This window comes from Pyrus communis, chromosome 8, assembly GCF_963583255.1.
Source record: "Pyrus communis chromosome 8, drPyrComm1.1, whole genome shotgun sequence".
Taxonomy (NCBI): Eukaryota; Viridiplantae; Streptophyta; class Magnoliopsida; order Rosales; family Rosaceae; genus Pyrus; species Pyrus communis.
The window spans coordinates 2,865,517-2,886,360 of record NC_084810.1 but is presented as its reverse complement, the minus strand read 5'-3'; the positions used below and the strand labels follow the sequence as shown (position 1 = coordinate 2,886,360).

Below are 20,844 nucleotides of genomic sequence, written 5' to 3'. Positions count from 1 at the left end.
TCTTCCTCCATCTTCACCACCCCACCGCCGCCTCTCTTCTTCCATCTTCACCATGCCACCCACCTCGGCCTCCATCAACGGTCCCAATCTTCCCTGCTCCCTAACCAAACTCTCTCTCTCTCCTCTTTCCCCAGAAAACAAATCCCAAATCGTGCGATCTTGGTGCGCCAGTGGAAGGAGGAGGATCGCGAGTGCGTGGGGGTGAAGGCGGTGTGGGGTGCGACGGCAGTTGCGGCGGATGGGGATCTCTGCCATTTGTCTGTGGGTGTTCATCAACCTCGGCAATGAACTCCGGCAAAAGCCGTTGAGTTCGAAGCCTGGGTTTTACAAGTTTTTAATTTTTTTAATTTTACTTTTTTTATTAATATTTTTATTAATTAATTTTATATTATGGTTGACGTCACCTTGACATCAGCCCACGTCACATTACCTTCGGGCTCCACTGCCAGCACATGCTGGACTTGGTTGCTCGAGCTCTCTGGCACTGTTCACTGGCCTGTCCCTCGAGGGAGAGCACACGTTGGAAGTGCTCTTAATGTAGATAATAATATCGTTTGTTTAAAAATAATAATTAAAAAAAAAAGAGGTTTTTTTCTTTATTAAAGAAATCTAGACAACAGAAGGAAGGTTAAATTTTTAAAAGTTAAAATTGATCTTGGCCGCAGTATTAATTTGAATGGTCTAGATTATTTAGTCCGCAAGCTCGACAAACAGACATCCAGAGACGATCTCAATCCCATTATCCAAGTCCGCAATTCATAAACTAGCATTCTTTATTACTTGGTGTTATTACATATTGAATACATCAATTTGAGTAAGATATAGAGGAAACGGCAAGAGGGATCTGCTTTGGTGCAACATACTCAAGGGAGACAGTTCCACCAGTGGCAATATGGTACACATCATTTACAAGACACTCATTTTTGCTCAATCGCCTGAATATTCTCCCGTTAATCGGTCTCTCGGAGTGAAACGAGCCACATCTCAGACGGATTTGCCCAATTGGGCAGTCCTCACTTGGGCACGCATTCAGAATTTGGACGTTGAAAGCTCGCCTTCCTGACGGGAGCTTGGCGTCGGGGAATTGTTTCACCGAGATGAAGTTTTTTGAACACTTATGGCATGAAGTTTTTTGAACACTTATGGTACTCATTTGGCTCGATTCTTGCTGCAATGTGACGAGCATGCGAGATTAATTAACGTTTAGGATAAGAGTAACGTTCTCTTACTAGATATCTGACATGTTATATGTTAGTTGGAATCATCACTGTAATTGTAGTATGTATTATTGGAATGTAATTTTCAGTTGTAATTAGTGTAGGATTGCTACGTAAATAGAGATTACTATAATCCTATGTATATTGTAATATTTTCCACACATTAATATAAAGAGTCATAGTTCTACATAATATCACTCGTCTAGGTTTTTTCTTAGATCCTAAGTTTTCTCTTTACGTCCTAGGGTTTATCTTTTTCTCTTACCTTGCCGTCTAACCTATACAAAATTAACCAACAAAAAAAACAACACAACTCAACTCCCAAATTCTTTGCCGTCCACCCCTCCCAGCTATTCTGTCTCGTGGCGTCGTCTTCTTCCTCTGCTTCTGCCAAAACACTGCTCAATTTCTTAAACTCTCTACCACCAACTATATTATTTGGGTTCGTCAACTCGAGGTCTTCCTTGTTGGTCATGATTTTTGTAAATATGTGGAGTCATAATATTTTTCACACATCAACATAAAGAGTTATAATTCTACATTATCATGTTACGCATGTACAAAAATTCCAAATTTACAAGACATTAGGGTTGAAGAATTAGTGAAAAGCAAGCAAACCATTAGTGAAAGCAAGCTGAAGCAGCCATATGGTGGTGAAAATTATGAAAACTGAAGCTGCTTGACTGAGGATTTGATGGCTTTCATCTTTTTGTGCAGAAACAAAAAAAAATATACAAGTTAATTTTGATGAAGAATGGATTGCAATTGAGTTTTGAGTCTGTTTCACCATTTTATATACACGTTGTAGTTGCTTATTATAGGGAAAAAAAAAAAGGAGTCGGTTAGTGATTTCACCGTCTACGCTTTTGGAGGCCGGGAAGAGTCACGTAGGGTTTAGAAAGAAATATTACAATAAATATTTTAATCTTTTCAGCTATCAAATTGATTTGGTTTTTACAATACAATTATGTTTAGAGAAATTTTATTTGGACCCAACTATCCTATCTCTACACTCAACTAAAAAAATTTCTCTACTAAAATTTCAAGTTTGCCCTTAAATAAATAAGAATAAGAAAATAAACATTAGTATTTTTATCTCTACACCCAATAACTCAAAAAAATGGCACACATCTGCACTCCATTATTTCTCACGAAACACACCCATATAACAAAATATGCTCATGAGTTCATCAATAAGTAAGCTTGCTAGAAACCCTTGTTGCATTAAACCCTTAGCAGCCCTTAATTATAATTTCAGCGGAGAAAACTTCTTACCAATTTGTTGGACATGAAACAAATTTCTACAATATGAGAAAAAAGCTTCCATGTCGGTGTTTATTTAGAAGAGATAGCAACAAGGGTTTCTAGCAAGCTGACTTGTTGATGAACTCGAGAGAATATTTTAGCCGAAAACCTAGGCTAAAATTATAAATGAGAGCTAATAAGGGTTTCTAGCAAGTTGACTTGTTGATGAACTCGAGAGAATATTTTGTTGTTATATGAGTGGGTTTTGCCAAAAAATAATGGATGAGTGCACTCATGTGCCAATTTTGGAGTTATGGGTGTAGGAAAAAAACACCAATGTTTATTTTCTTTTCTTTTCTTATTCTTATTTATTTAAGGGTAAAATTGGAAGTTTAGTCAATAAAACTTGATAGTTGAGTGTAGAGATAAAACAACTGAGTCCAAATAAAATTTCCTTTATGTTTATGTTTCTTTGGACTCAACCGTTTCTCAACTTTACCAAATCCTACCAAATAGTACAAGGCCAAATTCTTGAACATACTTAATACAAGGCCTAAGTTGCCACCAAAACTATAGAATGGATTTATTTTCATTTGTAAATGAGAGGAAAATGTTCTAACTTAATTGATAACAAGTTCCATACTCAAAATCCCAACTCCAAATATTATTGTATCGAAAAGAAAGAGAGAAAAAATTTGAAGGCCGATATTAATTATACCACATTTATAGTATTATCAACCACCTCCTTAATAGACGGCTAAAAGTAGAAAACTCACCTGTTGCGGATTTTTATCTCCCCTTCTTGTTATTTCACCCCTTACGTGAGGGGTGAGATAGAGAGAAACAAAATCTCGGTCCAATAAGTAATGTAGAGGTAAGTTTGTTAAAGAGATTACGAGCAGAGTGATCAGTAAATGTGATTAATTACAGAGTTTGATTCTTGGTTTCAGGTTGACAATACGGCCATTTGCCATTCGGAATGTGCAAAGCATCGCATATGATTAATGTACATATATTTCACAACTGTGTGCATCACTAGCATCCAAAGCTCATTGTATCAGAAAAAATGTTGGCCATAAAGGTTCAATCTTGCAATTGAAATCTGCTGAGGATTCTACAAAATGGACATTTCCACTTTTGAGAGATTGACAAAACAGAAGACTAATCTACACATAAAATGCACGAATGCAATAATAGACACCCGAAAAAATTGATCTCGCATGAACAGAATGGTGTTATCTACGCATCTCTAGCTCGCTTAGTGACTTCTTATTATCCTGCAAAATTTTAAGCAACAAATTTATGAACAATAATATTAGTAAATAGTAATACAATGCACAGTGAAGTAAATTGAACAAATTTCTTGCCTTCCCAATTGAGAGAGTTCAGGCTCCGCAAGAAGCATGTCTTGCAGTGGTTTTGCATTCTTCTCTCTCTCAGCAGGACTACAAGATAAGGGAGGCAACAGCAGCATCAGTAATTTCAAGAAACAACTAGATTGCAAACAGAACATCAAAGCTTTACTGATCGAAGTCAAGCAACAGAAGTGCAATTTAAAAACAAAGTTTATCAGGAAATGCAAAAGAAGCGAACTACGCACCTAAACATATGATCAAGGGAGATAAGCCTGTGGTGAATTGTGTGCTTGCTGCCCACATAAGTCACAACTAAGCTTCCAGCATCCGGGTGGGGCCAGCTCCTTGAAGTAGGAAACCGGAGTACAAATGTTCCAGGTTCCTGGAAACCCCTTGAACCTTGAAGCGAAGTCTCAGATTCTTCCTTTGTAATGAACCCTTCTATCCACTTGGGGGATGTTGAACTCCACATTGTATTTATCCCATCTCTTGATAACGTAAAAGCTACAGGATATAACCAACACCACAACTTTTCAAAGTTCTCTTTGGCAAGATGTTCTTGGCAACCAGCGATTCTCCTCAGTAGCTCAAAGTCCTGAAAGCATTTCCCAAAGGAAAAGACTAAATTTTTGCAAGCTAATTCTTTTACGAAATTTCTTCTTGGCAATTAAACTTCAGAAAAGCCGAACGAAATAGAAAAAACAAGACAAACGCCTAAACTTTGTGGAATCACACAAACCAACTGATAATTTGTATCCAAGTTCTGTTAACAAAGCTCATCGCAGCAACCAACGATAACGAAAGTTGAACCAAATAATGACATGGATGCTGTCACTGGAGCTCCACATGAGTAAAGACTTGAAAGAGACAACCATCAAGGTTGCTAAGACTTCGAATTACGCCAATCCTTCAGCTTGAGACTCAAAAAATAAAAAACCTGCTATACTCGTAAAGTAGCCCAGGGCGTTTAACAGGTGTTTTAAATTTCGAGTTTAGCAAGGCGTTTATATTACCTTATAATTTTTCATTTTCAAGCTGTAACTCAAAGTATACAACATAAAAAAACCTACTAGACTAGGAATTTAAAATCTTTTCTGAGAAAAGGTTCACAAACTCAGTGGATTGAACACAAAGTTAAAATTTATTGAAAAAAATACAACTGATCTGAAAGCTTGATCATGTAATGTTGATTGCTCCACCAAATTCGGTTGTCTGACATATAGCAATCTTTAATAAATAGTTGATTATGGTGTAGGTGTATTATGAGCATAAGATACTTGATCCCACAGGAGATTCGAAATGTCTAATCCTTACATATTTCAACCAAGAGTAAACTAGAGAGAGAGAGAGAGAGTACCTGCTGCGTGAGAGACCGAGAATTACAACAAGCAATCTTCATGAATTGCTCTTCGATTTCAAAAACTGCACTCTCCCATGGAACCTGGCTGTTATTTTGTGAGATGGAATTCCAAGCTTTAGTTCCTTCTTCTACCAATCTCTTTGCCATTTCTACTTGGTGCCTGGGGGAATAAACAACAAAGAAAAAGGACTCTGATTATACAAGGATAAGGAATATACAGTACCGTAAATCACAAATCAAGGATCAGTGGGTTTTGATCAAACTCTTGTCCTTTTTTTTCTTTAGTGCAAATTGACACGATATACACAAGGAAGGGGCTTTAGTGACTACATGATCAGTAATCTAATGAGATGAGCGCATCGGGTCTGTTACTTTCTAGTTTCTTCCTACAATTATTTTCGATCGGTCATGAGTCAGTTTTCACAGAAATATCTAGTTGGAATCTCAAACTAAAACGGAAGCCAAGTTTGGCCACCAGTGGAGTATTGCAAATTTGGGATCCAAGCAATATTCTGTTTTTCTGTCATAATGGACAAGAACATGAAATATCAAGCAAGATAGGATATCATCCGATTTCTTAACTCCAACAAGTATGATAGGATATCGTCATATGTTCTGTTAACTCGAGCGATACAGCCAGTAATATGATTATATTAATAAAAAGACTAGTGATTACCTGTGGTGTGAACATCCTGAATACAAGGAAACCTGATGGGAAAAACTCAAAATTTCTTCATTGGAAGCAGTGCTGGCAATCTCTTTGAGCAGAAGAGTCTTCTCAGATAAACTTGCTAGGCAGTATTTGAAAATAGTTGCATCTGAAATTGGATTTCTACTACTTGATGTACTCATAAGATCTGGGTTTCTCACTTCGGGTCTCTCTGAATCAGTTCGGGAGTCGTCTATTTCTTCAACACTGTTGGGTCTACCAACCACATTTTTCGCAAGTGCTTCAACCTAATTTTCAATTTTTCTCAATCAGACTCTTGTCTATATTCACAATAGACGTTACCATATCTCGATGTTACAAAATGTTTTCTAAAGGTTACATAGCTTTTGAAAATACAATCATTCCATGACGGTCTTCATCTCTCCAGCAAAAAAATAAAAATAAAATATCATCTATAATAATCATCAAATTATATGCTCAAAGGTAGTAACTACAAATCTCGAAGGATCATGTATACTTCTAATACCAAAAATGTAGTATATATCTTTCCTTACAATATCAGTATCCTCAGAAGGAAAAAATAGCAAGTTTGGTTACTCATAAGGACTCCCTTCTATAGGAAGATTTGTGACAAAAATGCTGAAGAAGACAAGTTTGGTTACGATATTATATTATCCTCTATGGGTTATCTAATTTGTCATTATATTACTTCCAACAGAATAGGAATCTCAAACAAAAGCATCCGCTCGAAATTTTCTTATCATGAAGCACACTTGTAAAAATCAGAGAAAAAAGATGAATACCTGTTTAGCAGTTCTAGCATGAGAGTTGCATTCGTCATCGGGTTGCTCCAAGGCGGAAACAGTTGCACGTATTCTATCTTGTCCCAACCTACACCGTTTTGATGATGGACTCGGTTTCTCTTCATTAACAGAACTGTGCTGAAGTTCTAAGGTTTCATCACCCAATCCCGATAACTGAGATAAACTAACTGGATCACTGGCAGATGCTGGTCTTTTCCACGCTGTAGTGGATATTCGAGTAGTGCGGCTCCTTGAGATACAACGAATTGGAGGAGTGAATGCCTTGAGGAAAGGATACTTTTCCAATTTTGGGATGTAAAACATTACGCGGAACATCCGATTATCACACTTAGATGAAAGCTGAAAGGAGAAAGAAGGATAGTCACTGAAAATTCTAGCAAACATGGAAAAAATTCATCACAGTAATACACCTCTGTGTATTGCACCTCAGAAAAAGGAACATTTCAATTAAAAAATTACGGGATGGTAACACGAGGAACCAAAAAGATCTTTTATTTCATTTCCAAAATTAGAACCTGGGATATCTTGAGCTTAAAAGACGCATGCCCTTTCAATGTTTTACTTGGTCTGTCTGAAAAAGCAAATTCAAACCCATCATGACTTGCCAAAAGCGGAGCTTCCCCATCACTTGTCTTCTCCACAGGTTCCCCATTGTCAGCATACACAAGGGAAGCAATAACCTGAAAGAGAACCAACGTCAACTGTGCATGTTAATATTTATTCAATGTTGCAAAGTGAAATTAACAGTACATAAAGTGTACAAAATGTCAAAACACAAATACAAACCTCCAACTCCTGGTTTGAAGGATGGGAAAAGGCATCTAACAGTACAACATCCAGTGAAAAAATCCTGCGACACGAGGCCTGTGATATGGTAAATAAAAGTGGCAATATAAGTTAGAAAATATCTCAGTGCAGTAACCCTTAACTTTAGATAGCATCCATTATTGTAACATTGTTAGAGAATGTTTGGGATTATCATGTATGTGCATGACAAATTTTTTTTTGAAAAAGTAATAGACATATCCAATTGAAGAGATAAAAATTTGAATCAATAAAGTTGTGAAAAGAACTACTGACTCCTTGACATCGTTCGTATTTGAGATTTGTGGTATAAATGAAATCAATTTTATAAAACGCATCAACCACCACTGTCTACCTCAATCTCAGAAGCAGATGAATTATCAATTTGTGGAAATGAACTACTAACCTTGCCGCCAACAATACTCCAAACACCATCACTGTCTACCTCAATCTCAGAAGCAGATGAATTTTCAATGGATAATTTTAGCGGTGGGTCCTGCGATACAAATATATTTCTTAGTAGAATAGATGTTTACTCTGGTGGATAGGGGGCTAAAAGGGCTAGGAGAGTTAGTCAATTGAGATGCAAATTATAATAATCCCGTTAAAGAATTACAAGGGTGCAACTACTACACACCTTAGCATAGTATTCCAAAATAGATGAAGTTAAAGGCAAAACTTTGTGATTGCAGATGTAACCCTGCAAACTATTGTCCTCTCTGCCACCAGATACCAAAATTATCTTCGTCAAACCACTTGCAATGGAGTCCTTGTTGAACAAAGACGACATAGATTTATTTCCCACAGCTTCACCATCAATATGCAGGCGCAAGGTATCAGACAAAACCTAAAATGAAGTCATAAACTCTTAGCATTTGATATATTAAACACAAAAGGTGCACACTAATCTCACCACCAACAAGGCGCAGTCAAACTGTTTCTAGTATATAAAAACTAAAAAACAAAACAATAATGCATTGATAAACCTCACCTTAAGCAACAAAGAAGTGCGGCTTTTATGAGGTTTCAATCAAAATTTATTTACAAAGGCACGGGATCTTAATTAAATTGAATGTTTACTCTCTTATTTCCCCTTTCTCCCTTTTTCATTTCTTTGGACAAGAAAACTCTTGGTTAACTTCTTCATTTGCATAACTTATCATTAAATAGAATCTGAGTTCTTTTGTTTCCTTGACACCTATTTCTTCTTAATTGCATTATGGTCCTATATCTACCAATGTATAACAAATTTATTCTCTTTTTAGTACCCAAAAGGTGCATACCAAGAAAATTTTAGAGGTAGAGACTTTAAGAAAAGACATGGAGCACTCAAAGCTAACAGAAGACTTGACGCAAACCGAGTGCAATAGCATTCTAGGATTCATACAGCCGACACCACTTAGTGGGATAAAGCTTTTTGTTGTAGTTGATGTTGTTGTTTAGTACCCATTCTGACCTACTGCTCAAAAACAAAATCTTGGAAACGAGCTTATCTTTAAATAACTAATAAACCATACCTCACACCCAACATGAATCCATTTCTCCATCGGAAACTCATTCTCCGTAGATACATATGAATCTTCGGACAACGAAGACAAGTCACAAGTTTCAGGAGCTTCCTTGTGCAAGATTCCCAACGGCAAAAGCACCATTTTCTTCTTCTCGCTCAAAACAAGAAAGGGCGCACTTCCAGTGGCACCCGACTGCCCCTGCAGACAAGAAACGAAAAAAACAAACATCATCGAACACACTCAAAGAACCAAACACCAAAAGTTCCAAACCATAAAAGGAAAATCAAATTCGAACATAATCGTTCACAGAAATCGCTCCAAGAACTGAAAACAGAGATCAAACTGGTAAAGCATTGAAATTCATAGAACAACTCTAGAAAAAAAAAACATAAAAAGAACAAAAATTGATCACCAAAAAGTCCAAGAAATCATCAGAAACTATCACGAACACAAAAATGAGAAATAGGCATCCATTGTAATAGCTAAAAACATTAATTAAAAGGAAGGGGAAGAGAGAGAGAGAGAGAGAGAGAGAGAGAGAGAGAGAGAGAGAGAGAGAGAGACCTGAATGAGCGTGGCAGGAGAGGCAGCGGAGCTCGTGAGGTAGAGCCAAAAGCAAAGAGAAAAGGCTCCATCTTTTGGTTCAATTTCCGCTCTGAAGTCCTTCAGCAGCGAGTATTCCTCTCTTTCTTTTGCCTCATCCGCCATTGTTGTCGAGGTTTTGGGAATTCTTGGGGTTTATTTCCCAAAAACCTTAAAACTCTCGCTCTGTCTGGTTTTTGGGAAGAAAAAAACAGCGGTTGTTTTGAGTGACCGCTGTCAACTAACGGTTGGTACTGTTGTTTCTGTGTGTTCCACTTTGCGGTTTGAGATGGGTGATGATCCAGTGCTTGGCGGAGTACTTTGGTTTCTGAACCCAAACGCGCCGTTTCAGGCTTTTTTTTTTAAAATGAAACTTTAGTGAAAAGCTCTAGTACACCGATATTTTTACATTAAAGGGAGGAAGAGTTCTGTTAAGCCACACAATGGGTAACCTAATTTGTATCGAATTCATCATTCATGAGATTCGAACCTAAAATCTCTCACTTCAAAGTGGAAAAGAATATTACAAGACTGTAGTATTAAGTGGTTACACACTCCTATTTAATCTTGTTCATTATTTTCGTTTAATTTAGTCAATTCGATGGTTATAAGTAAAGAGTTGCTTGTGAGATGCAAAAGAAATTAAAAATCATCTCCCTTCATTTTTTTTAATGCTTTTCTAAGAAGTTATCTTTGTTAAGAGCATCTCTACCTGTTTTTGGAGGGCGAGGGCAAGGGAACCATGAAAAATATTTGCTTTTGTGCAAGTGCACCTGTTTGAGAAGAGGAAGGGTAAAGACAATGGCGATTACTAATCACATATAATTTTTTATGTCTTATGCCTTGTAAGTATGTACTTAGTTTGTTCTTTGAAAATAACACTCCCTATTTAACTCTGATAATTTAATTTTAAATACAAAGCATAGCGTTACAAACAAGCATAATTAATAAAAAAATAAAAGGCAAATGAAGAAGATAGTTAAACCTTTTGTTACGTGTGTCTAATTTTAAGTGTGTTGTTTAAAAAACATTTGTGTTTTTTTAGAGTTGTTTGGTATTTTCAAATTTTTTTTTTAAAATTGAAAATCCAATGGTCCAAATAAGAGAACAGTTGGAAATCCAACGGTCTGCAAGGGAACTTGCTGTCACGTGTGTTGGTCCCACTGCTGCAATTGGGCAGCTGCAATGGAGAAAATGATCCTCTACATATCCCTTCAACCTAATCCTTCTCATCAAACAATATGGGCTCTTAAAATTTGATCCAACGGCTAAAGTTATTATAATTTTTAAAGTAGGTCCGTGTTTTTAGCCGTTGGATCAAATTTCAAAGGTCTGGATTGTTTGATGAGGAGCATTAAGGGGAAGGGATCCAGAGGGATCCCTATCCCTGCAACAGTACATGCGAAGGCAAGTTTTGCAAAGGCAGCTGAAGGGGCACAAGCCCCTGTTTTTCCTCCGTTGGACCTGCTTTGTTCAACCAGTTCAACCCAATTGCAAGGGCAATTGGGTGACTGCTGGAGATGCTCTAACCAGAGTCGGGGCAGAAAGTGCGATTGGCCTCGGGCCCGGCTAAAGGGAGGGCTCCAAAAACCATTTGCTACATGAGCAAGCAACCAGTTTTCAGGGAACATTCCGGCAACTCTTTGCAAGGGACAAATGGAAGAGATTCTGATGATACACATTGAGTTTTCCGGCAAGATCCCGGCGAGGTTGGGTTAAATGAGAAAAACGCCATACTTTGATTAGCTAATAAATAGAAACTAGCTGCTATCGGGAGCAACATATGGTGTTAGAAATGTTAAATGGCTTTGTCATTTATAACCAGTAGAGGTAGCAAAGTTGGTTTAAAACTGGATGAACACTCCGAACAGTGAGCACCACAATAAAAACCCTAATCAATGGACATTAACATAAACTACAGCACTGAAATGTCTTCCGGTACGTAGGATAAGTGACGATTCATACAAAACAAAGCATCGCTCTGTCCTGTTTCGGCAACACAGGCTTTGAGGCTCTGATCATTCTGGAAAAGGTCAGCGTGATGGAGCACGTGACGCCTGGAAGTAGAAATGTAATTTCGTGTTTATATTTTTCTTCTTCTGGAAAAAATAATTGTGATTGAAGTCTGGAAGTAGTAACTAAGTTGACATCAAGCACAAACCTTTCCTACTTGCACTCGATCAGAAGACAGGAATTTTAGGGGCACTTTCGTTGTATGTAGGAAGCCCCATGCTCCTCGTACCTGTCAATTGCAATCACACGAAGCAAAATATCAGTAGACGACTCCAAAACACTCTACATGATTTCTTAATCATCTACAATGTAGATCGTTTGATATGGCTGAGCAAGACACAGGTGAAATCATGAAACTTACTCAGCCTTGGAGAACCACATTTGCTGGAATGAACCGAGAGACGCCAATATACTTCCGCCTATCCAAACACTGCAAAATTAAACACCAACATGAAGTCAGGAAAGGAGAAATTTTGCATGTACGTATATTATGAACATTAAATTTTTAAAAGCACATAACCTATAACTACACAAAGGTGAAACTTGAAAGCTTTTGAGTGAGTTTCGAAGTTATACGGTTAAACATGCCTCAAGTGTATTCTCTATGAGAGATGTAAAAGTTCAAAGTTAAGCGACTGACAAACTGCCATCACATGACCCTAGAATAATTTCAGGGTGCTCGCATGAAAAATGTAATCCAAAAATCAAATAACAGTTGCAGAGTTGCAGCCAAATTGCTTATGTATGGGATCTTCTGTGCTAGCATGGGCAAAGAGAGGAACAAAGGACTTGAAGCAATTTATATTTACCTGAATCGCCTTTCGGTTGAATTCCCGGCCACCAATACTTTAACTCTAGCAGCTTGAGGGGACTCCTGCAGGTTGAATGATGGCATTTTGATATTTCATACTAATAATTACACAAATAATACTGTACCAGCTGAAATCAATTTAACTACTTTGAGTACAAATGATTTTAGCATGCAGAGAGAGAGATAGAGAGTTCAACGACACCGATGTATTAAGCCAATGGCCAATGCTGAAAAGCATAACAGTGCTTTGCTTCCTGAAGATAGTATGTGCTAAGATAAACAATACAAAAGTTATAGAACGAAGGCGATGAGAAACTAGTTCTTCTAAGTTGCAATGCCACAAACACATTAAAGAACAAATTTAGTACCCAGATCTTACAGTGAATTTATAAAACATGAAATTGTTGCTGCTAGACAATTGAAACAATATACCAAATAGAAGCCAAATTCAATAATAAAAACAGTTGGCTGGGATTAATAAAAAGGGAAAAAGAAACATGACCATGGTAGTGCTTCATTTAAAAGACATACCTCCAGCATGTCTTTCTCAAGGCGTTCCTTCAACTGTTGCATTGATGCTGTGCCACCGGCAAGCTGTATAAAATAACAGAAGGAAAAACCATGTCATATAATTCTCAAGTTGCATGTCAAGAAATTCCGTGGAAAAATTGGGGTCAATGGATGTGATAAACTAAGAAAATTTTCAGGAATTCTGCATATTCACCATAGAAATTGCAACACTTACTCGGTAAGTCCTACCAAAAGATATCAATTTGCATCCAGAACTAAACTAATTCATGCTATTAATTTTTGTCAATTCTTTGGGGAAAAAAAAAACCTGATTCATGCAAAAAATAAGTAAATTGATGCTCCAACCAAAAAAATATAATAAATAAGTGACTGCATCATTTTACCAGTATACTACTAAACAATTCACGGCGGATGTCCACATCACACTTGTTAATGCTCTCGATAACCTGGAGAGAAGAAACAAGAAAAGTTAACCATGAATTAAAAAATGAGGGGAGAGGGGAGAAGAAAAACAGAGAAGCAACTGCATGGATACACCCACTTATTGTCAAATAAAGTATGATATTACCATTTGTGGCAGACCACGAACAGTGGAAGCAATTTCTGCAAAATGCTCCATACCAGGAATTGTCTGACATTTTCATAAAAACAAATATGACAGATATAAGATGCAGGAAAAATATATTATTCAATACCAATTAAAACATATATTTATGCAACCAATCCATCCAGCAATTGCTTCAACCAAAGTTTTATCAGGGGTCAAATTTTCTTATCAAGTGCAATTTACAATTGATTGATAAAATGTGGTCCAACCCTATAAAAAATATTTTGGAAAATGTAACATCTAATCCTCTAAAATTCCAAGAGCGTAATCAAATTATGGGACTGACCAAGCTCTATTTCACAAGCGTTCTTCATTTAAAATTTAAAGTGGCCTTCATATATCCAAATATTACCCATACAATTAGTAGACATGAAGATATTAGTAATCAAGTAATGAACTATTCCACGAAAGCCAATTTATTGATCAAACCAAAAATGGCCCACAGAAACAAACTCGAGATATCTTTCAAGTCAGCAGTTATCTAAGCATAAAGAAATGCTGAAAATGAACAAGGCATATGATAGACTTAGTGTCCATAGTACTTTGTAGATTATCTTTCTTTTTCAATAAAGTTCCTGTTTTCTTGTCCCATAAAAAAATGCTCAAGATGAAACAGTCATGTCTCACTTTGCACAAGGTTCACATATTAAGACGAAGTGGGAACTAGGAACCGTTAGTTGAATGAAATTATTGAACAGATAATAATAAGATCGTGGTGAAATGCAAATGTGTCCCATGAGATTTCAAGGATTCAAGGAAAGTGTAAAAAACTGGCATCATATAGTTTAGAAGACATCCACCTGAGCCAAGGATGGGTTAAAGAGAATATCAGGAATCTTGAATCTATCAGCTCCGATTTCAATTGTCCTGTATCATGCAGGTTCATAAAGTAACTATACATTTATACTAGAAACAAAAATCAAAGTTAATTAAACAGTATACAATATGCGCAAAATTAGATAGTCATCATTTAACGAAGTGCACCATGAATTAACAAGATCAAGAACAGATCTAATGAATTCAATAGGGGAAAGTGCAACCCTCTAAACAAATAGAAAAGTTACAACAAACCAAGATGCAAAAGAATGGGACTCACTGGCCATCAGGAAGCTCATATGAGGTCATTGGAATGTTTGAATATGCGATTTCTGGAAGAAAAAAAAATGAAAATCCTATTAGAACGCTAATTGAACATTTTTTTTATCTTTGTTTGAAGAATATAGCAATTAATACAGGAGCTATGAACAATGTGAAAACAACTGACAAGGTTGAATCATAGAAAAAAAGAATAAACCATCATCCATTCATCGTGTAAAAGTAAACAATATCTTGAAAACTCCAAGCAATTGAGTTTTCAAAGAGCTAAGATGCTCTCTCCTGCAAAACTCCGAAAACTCCAATAATCAAGCTGTCAAAGAATTAAGCTATCTCTGTACTCCTTAAGTACTAATTGTATCAACATTTGAACGAATTTCCAGATCAAAAAACTTTTAAGAGAACATAAGGCCATATATGGACCTTCAAGCAACAATCAAGGATATCATTTGTGAATAAAGAGAATAAATGCAAAATTGCCCTTCCAAATATCAGGTCTTAAACAAATAAATATGTTTTGAACCCAGTAGCAAAAATAACACAATAATCAATTGATTTTTTTTTTTTCCCGAAATCTGCGATCAAGACTAAAACGTAACATCACTGACAAAGTTTATAGCCTAAAAAACATTAAAACGCATGAGAAAGGGATATATAGCAAACCATCATATGGAGTGTCTGGGGCTCTACACACGCATTCTTTGATGTCACTAGCAATTATCCTCTGCCAAGAAGAAACATTCAGCAGAAATGAAAAAAAATATATATCATATCTCAAAAAGTAATATTCTGGTCAATCACAGACAGACCTGGGCATAGAGTCTGTAGCTTTCTGTGGTATTTGGAAAATCAACATCTACTACCTACAACATTGAGAATATCATTAAGCTAAACAAAAATGATATTAAGCTATCAAAAAGTAAAACAAAAATATTCATCTATAATACTGACGAAGTCTCACAATTGATAACAAGATAAACGAAGGATGCATAGTTACAGAGGAACAATTAATAACCCAACAGCAAGTATGCACCAAGCCACCACTATAATATTCAGACTGGAAGCATATTTTGCTACTCTTAGCATTCCATTATTTTAGAATACATCCACCATTAAAATCCAAAGGTACCTGAAACTCTCCAGGTCGTGTTTCCCTTCTCTTAAAAGAATATCTGGGTTTAATCTACAAATAAATAAGAAAAGGACTAAATAAGTTAAAAACAGCAATTTTGGGCAAATGATTCCCCTCCAAAACGAAATTTAGGTGGTCACTCACCATCATGCCTTTACTTTCCAAACTTTTTGTCAAACAATCAGTAAGAAACTCTCCCCCAATAGGAGAAGATGACACAGCCTGTAACAAGTTGACAAATAACAAAATAGGAAAGAAAAAACAGGTGTCAAAATTTGACAAAGATTGGTTAAATTCTTATACATGGAATCCAGAAACAAGCAATCATAAATTTTCGGTTTATTTCACTTTACAGAAGGTTTCTAAAGGCGTTTATAGAGTGCAAGAGGGCATTATACAATATATATATATATATGTATGTATGTATGTATGTATGTATGTATGTATATGTGGCGCACCTTGAAATGTAATTATATAAAAATAAGCTACAAATTAACTTGTTATGAATGAAGATCAATCATCTAATTTGACAGGAAAGTGAGAAATACCTTTTGAAGAACATAGCCATCATGAACTGGAGCAACTGTAGTTGATCCTCCACCACTAGATGAATTTTAAAATTTTGCGAAATACCGTACATTAGTTTTGCATTCGCAATAATGAGGCAAAATATAAAGGGGGCAATAAATACATTATCAAATCACACTAGAAACGATATTAAAAAATCATGTTGTACATTGCATATAAAAGAATATCAAATTCATAGATGTAGTATTCATAAAGTTTAAATTCGATTGATACATTATCGTTTGGTTTATGATTCCTAAAGTTACATTCATAATTTCAGAAATTTCTGCATTTGTCCACTTTTACTTACAGGCCACTGAGATAGATATTCTTTTGACATTTATTAGAATTTGAACTACTGATTTGTATCCATCAACATTCTCTTTCATGGGATTAACATAAAACAAAAATCATGTGGATCTATGGTCTGCATCAAGTGGACAGATTGACTTAAAATAAGCTTATGCATAAGTGTGAAAATGAAAGGATGCAATCATAGAAATGGTAATCCAATTATATACAATTGGTTCAGAACAAAAGACGATGTGCAAGTACTAAAATTATATACAGCAAGAATCAAAATGATGTCATCTACCTACCTATCTACTACTAACGAGGTAGCTCGACCTGATGCAAATGATGTGAGAACCTGACATAAGTAAAAAATTATAACGGTTACTCACTAATTACAGACTGAATTTCAAAAGGAAACAAAGAGCAGAGTCTGCAAATAGTAATCCATGTTCTACAAGTTGGAATCAGGGAGAAGGGGTGAACAGGGGCATACAGCATTCTTGGCCAAAAAAAAGGCAGGAACTTTGTACTTTTCAAACATAAGCTCTGCCGTCCTGTCAGGTAAAACACAAAACTCAATCACTTAACCTAAAAACTAAACAGCATAAAAATACACCAACTAAACCATCAATAATGATGGAACAAATAATATCATTTCTATAAAACCTTTCATCAATGGGGCCGGCATACTTATTACAAGTTAGACACCTAAGAACAAAAAATCTAGGTATGCAACAACTGTACACAGACACAATGAAGCCATCAGTCTGCAAATAAAAATACAAAAGTTCGTACAGCTGAGCTTTGTGAGGCATAGGGGTCAATGTGAAGTCTAACTTTATTACAAAAGAATACATGAGCTATTACATAAGCATTTTAGCTCGACTTGATAGTTACAAATTTTAGCTGATGAGAAAATTTAATAATTACCATATTACCTTTCTCTTTGTTGTTGAGTGTTTGAAGATGGCTCTGCAAGTAGCATTGGATGCTCTTTGGGATCAACCAATAGACATTCCCTGAAATAATAGCAAGCACTTACTGATATGGTAATACCAAAATAAAACATCTACCTAAATAATTGGGAAACATATATTGCCAGATGGACAGTTCACAGGGAAAAGGATAACAGCCAAGCCTTCACACTATATAACAGTACTGAATATGAGCTGCTACTGTATTACGTACATCTGTTAAGTTCAAACTCATATTACGCGAATAATGGAATATGGTTGAACAAAAGAACTTCTAACATATGATGATCACTCCCCAAAAACAGATGACATCAGTATTCTTCTGACCCAATTAGATCAGTGAGAAAAATTTGTACCAAAGCATTACTGCGGTGAAGATGTATACAGAAATGAGTACTAGAAACATTATCATTTGTTGATCATTATATCCTAATGTTACTAAAACCATAAGCGTAATAGAAGAAGCCGACCGTTCAGGGTGTTGCATTATATGCATGCCTTATATTTACTTAACCAAATTATTAATCAACAATTGAAATGAGAAAACAAATTTAACCCATAGTAGATTACTAATTCATCCATTAGTAGTTACCTAAAAGCATGATCCCATATACCCTCCACAGCATCCCAGTCAACAACTACTCCATCCTTTATGGATGACAGCACCTGATACAACAGCAGTAGTTAATCAAAATCTAAAAGCAAAAGGTCGAAACTGTGCTTCAATTACAAAAGCTTTAAATTCGAAACTGACCTCCATATGATCCCGACGGTACCCTAAGGCTTGAGATCCTACAAATAATTTGCGCTTTCCCTTGGCTTTGTCAGAATCAAGAGATTTTGAATTATTCTTTGGATCTACAGCAGGTCCAGAGTTGTTTTCCATTTCTGTTGCATCAACTTCCATTTGATCAATTGACCCGACAACCTAAACGAACAAGAACAGATGCCAAAACCAGGTTAAATTTTTAATTCACTTATGAACTAGTAATGGTGAATATCCAATTGACAGACAGACAGACGCACAGTAAACAAATTTTATACCTAATGTGACTAATTTAATAAGTAAGGTCCATCCTCTAATATGTAGAAATTCGATGCATATAAACTTCATAACTAATAAGTTTAAAAAATTCAAAAAATAAAATAAAATGAAAAGCTTCATCCACTTTTCAAAAATTCCTTAGTCATTTAAGCACAACCATGAGCTTCCCGCCTAAACACGTATATCTGACCAGCCTTAACGCCCCCTCTACTGAATATGTTCCCCCAATAGTCTCACATTATCCATCATGGTATAGAAAATAGCGACGAGGGAGTCTGGACTCATCATTCTTCTGGGTAAAAAACAACTTACAATTCAAATATCTTTGGGACGGTCGAAACGCCAAATGTGTACCCAAAAGGATTTATGAAGAACAAAATCTTTAGCTATAATCTTAAAAGTTTTCAAATGGGCAATTGCAAAACACACATTCTGCATTACCACTAAATATGGTAAACATTTCCCGGATCTATAAAATGAAAATCCTCAGTACTACATTTTCGGTTAAACGTACCAACAAAGTTGTGAAATTTTCTACAAAAATTAAGGTTTAAAAAGAAAGAGAGACGAAATGTGACTGCCACTATGAACAATTGAAGTAAAAAATTGAGCAGAAAGTAAGCACATACGGAAGGGAAGACGGCCTTGGGCGCATCTTCGCCAGCATAGCCGGCTTTGCAAGTGTGGGAGCCGAGGTCGAGTACGACAGCTGATACCTCATCTGCAACCAAAGAAACCAGAAATCCCCAAAAAAAAAATCACCAAGAAATCAGAAAAAAATTAAGAAATAGAATGAGAAATCTTATGGCATGCAAGTGCAGTTAGGTTCTTGATGAACTCACCGCCTCCGTACATAATTCAAGCTTTCTGAGAGACAAGATTTTGGCGGAGGAGGAGAATTTGCTCTGCGAGTGCGGGAGGAGAAGGAACGAGCGAGGGAGAAGGGTTTAACGAAGTTTGGACTCTGGAGTGGAGACTTCAGCAACGACTAGCTCAGTGCTTTTATTTACATTATTTATTTATTTCTCTCTAATTACAAAACTACCCCATGACTTTTTGTATCTGTTTCACTCAAATCCTAAATTCTTTTTTTTTTTTGTTACAAATTGGTCCCTTACCTTTTGAAATTTTGTTGGACAGTAGTGACACAAGTTACAAAAGTTGCACAGCAATAGCGGTATGTGAAATTCAATTCGATATTTTTTTTAGTTTAAATAGTGTCAACTATGTTAATAAAGAAATTTTTTTAATGATGCCTAATAGTTATGGTTTTTGAAGACTCGTAAACAGGACTGAGAGGCATAAATGACATGGTAGTTGTGCCCTCGACGCTTATTTCTATGAAGGATCTTGGGCCCTTACATTATTTCTTGGGGTGGGAAGTGACTCGCATGCCGACTGATCTATATATCTCTCAGTCCAAGTATATCCTAGACCTACTCAAGAAAACAAAAGATGCTTGATGCCAAACCTAGTGGTCATCGGTTAAGTCTTCATGCAGGAGAACCACTTTCATATGGTACTGACTTCCGGAGTCTCATATGGGCTATGCAATATCTTTTTTTCACCAGGCCAGATATCGCTTTCGCATTTAATCAAGTTTATCAGTTCATGCATTCTTCTACAAGTGCTCATTGGGCTGCTGTAAAGAGAATACTATGTTACTTAAAAGCCACTCACGATCACGGCATCATGTATAAGCCAAGTCCTCTTACCATTACTGCGTATGTCGACGCAAATTAAGTTGGTGATCCTGATGATCATAACTCCATTGGTGGTTACCGCATCTTTGTCGGAGATAATTTAATCTCATGGAGCTCTAAGAAACAGCAGGGTGTGTCTCGTTCTAATATTGAAGCGGAATATCGTCAACTTGCATGTACATTTTTTTTTTGGAACTTGCAGATACTTCAATTGCTTCTCTTGGTTTCGAAACCTTTTCCGTGATCTACATCTCTCATTGATCCTCCACGTTTGTGCTGTGATAATATCAGTGCTCTTGCTGTTGCTTCTAATCCTGTGTATCAAGCACGCATGCGCCATGTCAAAGTGGATTATCATTACATTAATGTCACTCGCAAGAAGATTGTTGTTGACTGTGTTGCTTCAACTAATCAGCTTGTTGATCTTTTGACCAAACGTTTATCCTCTTCACCATTACCAACCCAGTTTCCAAGCTTCCTGTTCACCAACGATCGCTCAGCTTG

General features: G+C 36.4%; 2 protein-coding genes across 2 annotated transcripts; both read right to left on the bottom strand.

Annotated features, from left to right (window-relative positions):
- Positions 1–3,377: 3,377 nt before the first annotated feature.
- On the bottom strand, positions 3,378–9,787 carry LOC137742588 (SH2 domain-containing protein B-like). The gene is made up of 12 exons (XM_068482498.1): positions 9,551–9,787; positions 8,993–9,184; positions 8,113–8,322; positions 7,882–7,971; positions 7,458–7,535; positions 7,187–7,351; positions 6,651–7,010; positions 5,854–6,134; positions 5,175–5,337; positions 4,063–4,412; positions 3,830–3,907; positions 3,378–3,739 (listed from the first exon to the last, which is right to left on the bottom strand). Exons 1-12 carry the CDS (start codon positions 9,692–9,694, stop codon positions 3,721–3,723), a joined length of 2,130 nt encoding a protein of 709 aa, XP_068338599.1. The 5' UTR covers positions 9,695–9,787; the 3' UTR covers positions 3,378–3,720.
- Positions 9,788–11,356: 1,569 nt separating this feature from the next.
- On the bottom strand, positions 11,357–19,604 carry LOC137742417 (actin-related protein 4-like). Its single transcript, XM_068482276.1, has 21 exons — positions 19,480–19,604; positions 19,267–19,358; positions 18,347–18,520; positions 18,185–18,258; positions 17,557–17,637; positions 17,112–17,172; positions 16,924–16,973; positions 16,306–16,360; positions 15,902–15,979; positions 15,755–15,808; positions 15,435–15,488; positions 15,289–15,349; positions 14,627–14,678; positions 14,331–14,397; positions 13,492–13,554; positions 13,307–13,369; positions 12,924–12,986; positions 12,391–12,455; positions 11,943–12,011; positions 11,730–11,810; positions 11,357–11,625 (listed from the first exon to the last, which is right to left on the bottom strand). Exons 1-20 carry the CDS (start codon positions 19,490–19,492, stop codon positions 11,765–11,767), a joined length of 1,335 nt encoding a protein of 444 aa, XP_068338377.1. The 5' UTR covers positions 19,493–19,604; the 3' UTR covers positions 11,357–11,625; positions 11,730–11,764.
- Positions 19,605–20,844: the final 1,240 nt, after the last annotated feature.

Excerpts from the sequence above, each read along its gene's own strand:
- LOC137742417 (XM_068482276.1), bottom strand. Across the intron at positions 17,173-17,556 it reads ACTCAACAACAAAGAGAAAG|GACGGCAGAGCTTATGTTTG; the intron begins GTAATATGGTAA and ends TTTACCTGACAG. Across the intron at positions 13,370-13,491 it reads TTCGTGGTCTGCCACAAATG|GTTATCGAGAGCATTAACAA; the intron begins GTAATATCATAC and ends TCTTCTCTCCAG.
- LOC137742588 (XM_068482498.1), bottom strand. The coding sequence starts at position 9,694 with ATGGCGGATGAGGCAAAAGAAAGAGAGGAATACTCGCTGCTGAAGGAC. Across the intron at positions 7,972-8,112 it reads TTTTGGAATACTATGCTAAG|GACCCACCGCTAAAATTATC; the intron begins GTGTGTAGTAGT and ends TTTGTATCGCAG. Across the intron at positions 6,135-6,650 it reads ATGCTAGAACTGCTAAACAG|GTTGAAGCACTTGCGAAAAA; the intron begins GTATTCATCTTT and ends ATTGAAAATTAG.